General features: G+C 47.5%; 1 protein-coding gene across 6 annotated transcripts in view; it reads left to right on the forward strand.

Moving 5' to 3' along the window:
• Positions 1-2,855: 2,855 nt before the first annotated feature.
• EPB41L4B (erythrocyte membrane protein band 4.1 like 4B) overlaps positions 2,856-9,437 on the forward strand; it is a 166,963-nt gene continuing 160,381 nt past the window's right edge. For 4 of the 6 annotated variants that reach the window (XM_027881874.1, XM_027881876.1, XM_027881878.1 and 1 more), the window contains exon 1: positions 2,856-3,221. In XM_027881874.1, the coding sequence (XP_027737675.1) occupies positions 2,919-3,221 (303 nt within the window). In that variant the 5' untranslated portion in view covers positions 2,856-2,918. The remainder of the gene's footprint in view (positions 3,222-9,437) is intronic. The other 2 variants (XM_027881879.1, XM_027881880.1) reach the window with 2 other exon arrangements.

Consider the following 9,437-nt stretch of genomic DNA (forward strand, 5'->3'; position numbering starts at 1 on the left):
TCAGATAGGATTTGAACAAAACCAAAACTCTGAATAAAATAGGAAGAATAAAGTGCTTACCAAAATGTTATGTCGTTATTTAGCCATGGCCTACAACAGTGTCTCTAATGGTTACTGATTCCTCACCTTGCTGCTGCTACACCAATGTCAGTAGCAATTTTGATAAATGCTCTCCCATTTATACGCTGCTTAGCACTATGGCAAAGTCATTGGTAAGACTTGTTACCTGCAGGGACTGCTACCAGAACTCGAATATGGGTTAGTACAAATGGTTTGCCTAGGTCACCATCTTTCCTGGGGCAGTGATCAAGTCATGACTCCCAGTGGAGACTGGACTACTCCACGGGAGGTGAATATTGCAGTGGAAGACTATTTGGATAAATATTTAAAAGTAATGCTCTTAACTATAGTGCAGATAAGGGCCATGGCAGTTTCTCCTTGTGTCTCTCATTGGAAAGCCAGCAAGTTGCAGGCACTCTGAGGCGAGACTGCAGGGTATATGTGCCAGCAAACCGAATCCCTTTAGGGCTTGCCCATCTGAAAATGGAGAGAGGATGTAGATGGGTGAAACATGCAAGTACAAATCCAAATGTAAATGCTAGTTTAAATACCCACAGTCCAAGGTTTTTGTTTCAGGGCTAAAGATAGCTCTGCTGGTAACATGAGACAAAAAAATGTGGAATTGTTTTACTCCAAGAGAGGTTGGCTACTAAGGAACCAGCTTTATTTCCTCCCACCACCAGTTCCTTCTAGAAGATCCTTTACTGTGAGTGTTACCTCATATATCTTAACATGAGATTTAACAGGACTTCAGCATCAATATGGCAGTTCTGTAAATACAGGACTGCCTCTGGGGTATGGCCATTGGCGTGCATCATGTGTGCTGCTAATGCAAGTCAAGCAAGCCTAGGTTTATGCATTTTAAAATACCAGACTTTTGTTTTCATGACAGAAGTTGAAAGATACTGAGGGCTGAAGTCTCGCTGCTTCAGAGTAGAATAGATTTTTAGCACAGCAAAAGACTTACTCGGTTTTCTGCTAGACCAGTCCCAAGTGATGCAAGACCTGCCTTCCACCCCAATCTCCTTTGCACCAAAATTGCTGTAGCTCCCTCAAGAGACAACAGTATTTCTGCTGAATTTCCAACCATTAAGACCATCTGTGCTTCTTGTGGCATGCAAACCAGCTTTATGGGACTGGGATATCCTGACAGTGTTCAAAGCAGTGAAAGAACCCCAAGGTATGCTAAACCATTCAATATCTGAAAACAAATTAAAATTCTGCTCCTAATTCAACGAAATAATTAGGAAAAAAATCCCCAAACATAATCTGTAAGAAGTGTCTGCTCTTGATTGTTAACATTAGCAGGCAAAGATTAGGACCTTTCCACTCTATTTCTATAAAAGCTCTTTTATGCAGCCATGAAGCACAGAAGGGATGCAGGTACATCTCTGCCAAAGATCATGCAGTTTAGTGACTGTCTTGGCGGATGAGACACTTCAAGACCTGATTCAGGGCATTGAAAGAACATGGAAAAGGATGCAGAAACAGCAGGCAGTTACCTAATACTATCAAGTCTCAATAAAAAATGACAAGCTGAGACATTTTGGCAGGCTTTCTGAATACCTAATAAGACAATGCTTGTGTAAACGGGCCTGGAGGTAAGGTTAAGGAAAAGAATGTCCACAGCAGGAAAAAAAAACCCAAAACACTTTAGAAGCAGCAAATTATTTCAATTCAAAGTCCCTTAGATCACATCTGACCGTAGGATGACAGAATTACTCTCACTGATTGTTTCTGTGAGACATGATCCACGGCCAGTATTTTATACGTAGCAATTCAGCAAAAATGCTCCCACCCGCGCCAGGATACATGGACATTTGACTTTTTGGCAAGGCGACCGTGAGAGTATTTGTACCTATGAATTTCCTATGACAGATAAATAAACCCGTACTCCTTCCTCACAGCTACAGAAACGAAAGGGAGTGTTACCCCGGGACAGTCTGGAGGGACTGATTTTTCCACGGGACCAAGTTCTCACATCGGTTGCCTTCAACCACCAGACCGCGTTGATCGCAAAGGCAAACGCGGGGGCATTCCCACACACCGGACAGACGTGTCTGTGCACAAGGGACGTAGGCGGCGGCGGGAGAAGCGGTGCGGTGTCCTCCTCCTCCTCCTTACGGCGGGACCCGCCACTTTGGCCACCTCCAGCACAGCCGAGACACGTCCTTCTGCTTGCACCCAGTTCCCCATCCCCGCCCCCCCCCCTTGTATTGTTTTTATATTTCGCAAATAGTTCCCCCCATCCCCTCTCCCGCCTGTCCAAAGGGGCGGGAGCGGTAGACTGGGCGCGGGAGGGACGCGGGGCGGAGGCGGGCAGCGCAGAACGCTAGGCGCGAAGAACGGGTGGCCCGGCAAACCCAGCCAGGGGAGAGAGACTCCGCGCCCCCGCTGCCTCGGTCCCCTCCCCGGTCCGGGGGCGGTGGCGAGGGCTGTCACACAGACACCTCCCCACCGACCGGCGCCGGGGCAGTCGCTGGAGGAGCAGCGGTGCTCGGCGGTTCTCCTCGCCACGCTGCGGAGCGCTGACCGCGAACGCACCGACCACCCCCGCAGGTGGCCGAACACCGCCCGCCTCAGCAGCTCCCCCTGCCCCCCGCGCCGGTCCCCCATCCCGGTGGGCGGTGGCAGGAGGGGCCGCGTCCCGCCCCGCCCCGCCGCGCCGTGGCGGTGCCGGAGCCGGGGCCGGGCGGCGCTGCAGAGGGCGGAGCGGGCGGCTGGGGCGGTCCGGCCGGCGCCCGGCGCGGGCTGGCTCCCGGCGGGCGGCGCTGCTGCGTTGCTCTGGGAGGCGCCGCGGGGCCGGGCGCGGAGCTGCGGGATCGGGGGTGTGAGCGGCCGGGCAGGGCGCCCCCAGGATGCTGCGGTTCCTGCGCAGGACCTTTGGCCGGCGCTCGATGCAGCGCTACGGGCGAGGAGCCGGGCGCGGAGCCGGGCGAGGTGGGCTCGGCGGCGAGGGGGACGAGCGGGACGGGGGGCTGCGAGGAGCCGCCGCCGCCGCCGTCGTCGGCTCGGGAGGCTTCCCCTCCTCGCCGCACCCCGGAGGGGTCGTGCACAGCGCCGGAGCCCCCGTCCACATCCCGGCGGCCGGCGGCAGCAAGCCGGTGCTGCAGTGCCGCGTCCTTCTCCTGGACGGGACCGAAGTCAACGTGGAGCTGCCGGTGAGTAGCGTGCGCTCGCCTCCCCCGCCTGCAAAACAGCGCCTGCAGCTACCCTCTACCCTCCTCCGCATCGTCCCCCTCTCCCTGGCGACGGGCACCTGCGAGTGCCCCCCCACGGCCGCACAACAGGCGCGGTTCCCCGGGAAAGCCTCGCTACTTTCGTCCTCCTCGCCGCCGTCCCCGCCTGCGTGCACCTGCTGCCAGGTGCGCGGCGCCTCCCCGCCATGACCGCCGCCCGCCCCCGTCCTGCCGGCTGCAGCCGTCTGCCTCCTTCTCCCCTCTACCCAGAGCGAGAGGGGAGGTGAGCACCTGCTCTCCTCCTCCCCTCCGAAAACCAGCCCCCTGCAGCGGTGCCTTCAGCGGAGCCTCTCCCGGGAGGGGTCGTCCCTGCGGTGCGGGGCGCTACCTGTGCGTGTCCCCGGCTAGTGCGGGGGGGCTGCCCGAAGACCCCGCCTGGCGGTACTGTCGGTCATGGGGGCACCACGGACCGCTGGGTGGGGGAGCGGTGCCTTCGGCCTTTCTGCCCTCCGGCTTGCAGCCCCCCAGCCGCGCAGCACCTGTGGCACCGCGGGGAGAACGAGGCGAGGCCGTGCTGCCCCCGCCGTGGCGAGGGTCTGCGGGGTGGGCGCCGCCTCCTCCTTACTTCTTGTTTTCCGACACCCTCGTTGAAGGGCCGGCGCTGCCCCCCGCTGGGGGGATGCCCCAGGCGCTGCCCCCGTCCTGTGGCACCCGAGTGCGGGACCGGGGGCCGGAATAACCCCCGGCAGCTCCGGGGCACGCCCGGGCGGGCAGGCCGGGCCCGGCCCCGCGGGTGCGGGGACGGTGCCGGCGCTGAACTTTTTCCTCTCCTGCCGCTGTGTAGGAGGAATGAGGAAGGGACATTGCCGGCCTGCGGGGCTGTGCGCGTGTCGTTTGCGCCTACTCGATGAGGTTGGGCCGCGTTTGTAGGTGTTTCAGCATCCCCAGAACCCCGTTGCGTGTCCCGTAAAGGCAGCTGCAGGGTGCGTGTCGGTTATTTACAGAGTTTGGGTTTTTTTCATTCTTCACAGCTGCTAAATATGCAACACCCATCCTTTTTTGCTGACCTGTTCCTTCCCTCTTGAAGCACAAGTTTTCCCATGAAATAGTATGGAAGTTGATCATGTTTGAAAAAATTTAATCTTTTTTCCTTATCAACCCAAATTGTCACCAACCATTAACTTGGTCTACAAAAACAGGTGGGAGAATTCAATGACTGTAACAACCTGAGAAATTGTGCACTACCTTAACGTCCAGCAGTGTAAAAGAGTTTTTTTCTGAGTACACTTAGACTCTTGTTAGGTGCCTTTCATTATAACAATCATCTGTATATATTGGCATCATTTCCCTAAAACATGGAATTTGGCAACCTTGTTGTTTCTGCTTAAAAGAAACCGAAGGGATTGAGTAAGACTCTTACATGTGAATACAGAAGTATGTGAACGGAGCCACCTAGAGATACTTGCTGCAGCATTATCAGGCCTCCCTTGCCTTACAGGCTACATTGCACATTTCCAGATATTTGAAATGCTAATATGTTTCCTCTCCTCGCATCTCCTTCAAAACTTGCTGCTCTCCTCCTGACATCTCTGCACAAATCTTTTCTAAAGTAGAGTCAATGATTGTTATCAGCATGCTAAGGGTTTACTTATAGAGGTCTGTGTCGATAAGCTCAGTAAATATTTTGCTTAAAGTTATACTCTAATTTATCAGAGGTCAGCTTTTGCTGTAGAGCCTGTTTAAGACAGTCTGAGGTTTTTGTAGTATCAGAAAACGAGGTAAGGGCACTCTTAGTCCTTGAGCGATGAAAATATATGGAAGTATCTGCTGACCCAGTAGAGAAACTGTGGAGCATTCTTGCTTGAATTGGCTTCCAAATGAAGCCTAGATTTGCCAGTGTTTTCAGAATGTGAGCTGCACATGTGGTGGTTGTAGTTCATTTGTCCAAAGACAGAGTAAGATGTTGGCATTTTTTTTCCTGACAATTCCTAGACTGGTGGAGAACTTTGGAGCTTGTAATAGCTATCAGTGTTTTGAGGATTAAAAACTGTTCTGTTGAATTACATATCTGTTCCTCATGTTTTTTCCCTTTCTTTCACAGAAAGTAACACCCACACTGAGAGTTAGAAAAACTGAAAGAGGCGTTGCACCATTTATAGAAGTTGATCAGTAAAGTTTCTCTGAGCTTTGCAGCTCTAGATGTTATGGGATTAGGGCCTGAAGCAGAACGTGGTTTAATACTCAGAAACTGTAGTACAGGACTGGTTAAGCTGAATGAATTGAGTAGCATCTTTTCCATTAAAAAAAAATAGTGTATGGTGGTTTCTCTCATTTCAGCTCAAATTTTATGAAAAGGAGTGTGGGCTTCATGACCAATGAGCAGCTTACTCATGAAGTCAAGTATGGAGATGATTGCGGAGGATTTCACTGTTCTGCTGATTGTGTTTGCAAGCACTCATATCAGGAGATACTGGCATCTGTAAAATGTGCTCTTTCTACTATCTGCTGACATTATATCCCTGTTGTCTTTCTAGTGAGAAAAATAACTTGCTGATAGAACACAATACTCTAGCAACTACAACTTTTTAGGCTATCTTAAGAGTTCATTTTGAAGTAATTGAAAGGTTTATTGGATTTCAAAGACTACAGGGTCTATTTGCTTGTGTGGAGGAATGAGGGAAAAGACATGACTGAAGGAAAGCTAACTGTATGTGTAGAAAAAAGGTTGAGGTTTTTTTTTTTGTTCAGTTATTGTTTTGTATTTTTTTTAGTATTCAGATAAAGCTAAACCCCTGACACTTTTGTCTAGGTTAATTGCATCAGGTTCTGCCACGATGTTTTCTTGTAAATGGGGGGTGATGGTGATGTGGGAAAAATTAATCCTACATCAGTATAATCTAATGATTGATAAGTCTCTTTGTGGTTAACATTGTAATTTATGCTATAGTGTCAGAAAGTACTCATCTGGTAAGCTTTTGTCAGTTCATGGTGGTAACAGAAGTAGAGATCAACCATGATCTTGAAGTCCTTCCTTAACTTGTTCTTCTCTAGGCTCTGTAGCAATATTTGGACTAGAGTCACCTTTCTTTATCTGCATTTCCACGCCCTCTTTCTTCTGGGGCATTTGCACTTCATTCTTTTTACTGCATATGCGCTGCCCTCGGACTACCCCATCTGCTAGCCTGCCCTTCTACGTGCTGTGTCATTTGTAGGTGTTCTCTAGTCTTTCACAAACTTGTTTCCTACCCAGCTGCCCCCACACAAATGTCAACATAAAATTGTTCTGAACACTGCAGATACCCCTGGATAATGGTTTCTATACTCAGCTTCTTGCATGAAATTTCAAGGATTGCTTAATGATGCTGGCTTTTTTTCTTCACTCCTAAGGCAAGAATCACATACTTTGAAAGTATTCTTTCTAAACAGAATAATGCACTGGATGGCTTTTTATCTATGAGCTCCTCAGGGCCCTGTATTGAATTTGAAATGCTATTAAGGTTGAATCTGTTGTATAGAAGTGAGTGGCAGTTGACCAGTTTTGTTGCTGTGGGGTGATTTCCCATGGGAAGGGGAACATAAATGGTGTCATTACTTCTTCTTGACCTGACACCACGTCTGCGCGTCTGAAATCTAGTGATGAGAACTGATTCACTTACCTTAGAGACTATCCCTCCTCCCTCACACATAGTTATCAGTGTATGTCTTTTTACCACTGGGAACCTGTTTAGTACCTTTTGTGTTGTGCCTTCACTTAAGTTGGAGGCTGTTACCTGTTTAGAGTTTGTACCTGGGCTGTAGGCAGATGTAAGGCCATTTTGCTCACTGTTATCAAAACAGTCTTGATTCTGCTTTTCTGAAGCACTCGTGACTTTAATAAAAGAAAAACTGGTTATGGATGATGCTGTGTTCTTACAGAAAGAATGCAAGGAAAGAGCGTTGACATTTGGGCAAGGGTGATGATGCCTGCTAGTTAATGCATAAATGGAGCACTCTATAGATAACTTGTAGATGAAGCTGAAAAGCCAAATTTTTCTTAACTCTGAGATGTGATTGCTTGCATTTCTAAAAACTAAATATCTGATTTTTAATTAGGTGTATCTTATGAAAGCTTAAAGGGTGAATATGAAAGATGGCTCTTCTGTGGCACTGTCCAGAGTAGCAGGAATTAATGTCCCTTTTCTTAAGGCTGCTGAAAATGGTATTCTGTGATTAAGTTGTGGGAGGGCAGGAGGGGAATGAACATATGTAGGGTTTCCTTGGGTTTCTGTAGTCTAAAATGGGATAAAAGAAGAAACAAACAGTAAGCTTACTCCAGTATGAAAATCCTTGTCCTGCAAAGCAGATCTAGGATACCTTACCTTTTCTGTGGTGTGAATCCACAGCAGTCAACATGTTGCCTGTCATAAATACTCCTTTCTAAAAATCTCCTTGCTCTTATAAATTCCTGTGCTGCTGTGAACATCACTGTAAAGACCTGTGTGATTTATTAGAAAGTATGTAATGTTTAATGATTAGCGTAATGAATAAGTCAAATATAACTCTTCAAATTTGTGAATTATTTTCAGATGCATAGCTTTCATATTATTTCTTTGCCTTCCTTTTGGTGTATCTGTTTTAATAATTGTTTCAGCTGCTATGGAAACACTTCAGGATAGGAATAGTAAATGTTCTTCAATACCGTTTTTTAATCTCTGGTCTGCTATGTGATGTATTCTTTTCTAGTTGGAGTAACATGAACATAGCAGAATTTGCTGTCTGGCCTCTATGCTTACATCAAATGTAAATGTCAAATTAACTCTTGAGCAGTCATCTCTATCTTATAATTATTGGTTAGTGTATTTGACTCAATGAATTTATAAATATTGTGAGAGAAGTGCAACTCATTTTTTCTTTCTTTCACGTCACATGTGATTTCCAACTGACATTTTGTGATTATTAACTCTAGAGTAATGCACTATTATGTGTGTAGACACTTAAATTGACATCGTGCTCTGGAGTCTCCTAACTGAGGAGCTACCCCACCCCTTGGCCCCCAAACAGGTATATGACATCAGATGGGGAATGGGATTTTTAATTAATTCCTTAAAGCTTTTATCACTTATGAAAAGGATAAAATACCTTCTTTATGCAGAAGTTACCTTTCAACAACATAAAATCAGAGTACTTGCTGGAAAATGTTAAAAGCATATTTGCAACACTGGAAGGTGAAAGGCCTCTCGTGTTCATGAACTCCTGTGAGCACCAGTAATCCCCTTCATAAACTGATCAAGCTCCATTGGTAGAAGGCGTTGGGTATTTTTGCTTCTTCAGTTCATGTTGAAATGCCTTTTCAGTACCTTACAGCTTTGATTAAATAGCTGCAGCTAGAGCTCAGTGTGTTGTCTTCTGGTAATAGCCTTTAATTAATTTATCCCTGTTCCGTATGCCTTGATGCATCGCTGTGTATACTGAAGGTGTGTGAAAGACATTCATAGTAGAATCACGTACAGAATCAGAAACATACACAGCCCCGGAGAGACAGAAATAAGATGGGATATGCACACGTGACTGCAGCCGTGCTTCAGAAATGCACAATGTTAGGTTCTTGAGAGAGAAGAGGGAATTTTAAGCCCTTGATGTGCTTGCCAAACATCCCCAATAAATCTACAGCAGATAAAAGGCATTGCAACAGTACATTGTAGAAGAGGGAGACAAAAAACAGTGTTTGGTTGTGGCGTATGTTAGATAAATTCTGCTTGTGAGTTCCATTAAGTTACTAATGAAAACGAAAACAATTTTTCAGTGCAGTACAGATAGACAGGATGACAGGAGTGCTGCTGCAAAGAATTGACATTCAGTGAGGGAGAAAGCCAGTGATGAGAGTAGTGTAACGAAAATAGAAAAGTATGAGCACCTGCACTAATTCTCTGATGGAAAGCTTATGTGTGAGGAGAGATGGGGAGAAAATAAGGTTGTTGCATGCATTCTTTCAGTAGCCTTTTTGCAGTGGACGAGAAGACAACTGTGCTTAGAAGAGTAACCATATGAAACATCAATGTGGGTGGCTGGACCTCTTGTTTGTTAGCACAGAAATGCATTTCAGTAGCAGATGTTTGCACTGGTCTCAGTTGTGTGATCGTGAGCATTGAAGAAACTTAATAAATAATGGCCAGCCTTCGCGAACGAAGATCCGGGGAAGGTCTTTACACCTTCCAGCCT

This window comes from Empidonax traillii, unplaced genomic scaffold (assembly GCF_003031625.1).
Source record: "Empidonax traillii isolate 1590-97213 ecotype Southwest subspecies unplaced genomic scaffold, ASM303162v1 scaffold98:size2021230, whole genome shotgun sequence".
In the NCBI taxonomy this organism is placed as follows: domain Eukaryota; kingdom Metazoa; phylum Chordata; class Aves; order Passeriformes; family Tyrannidae; genus Empidonax; species Empidonax traillii.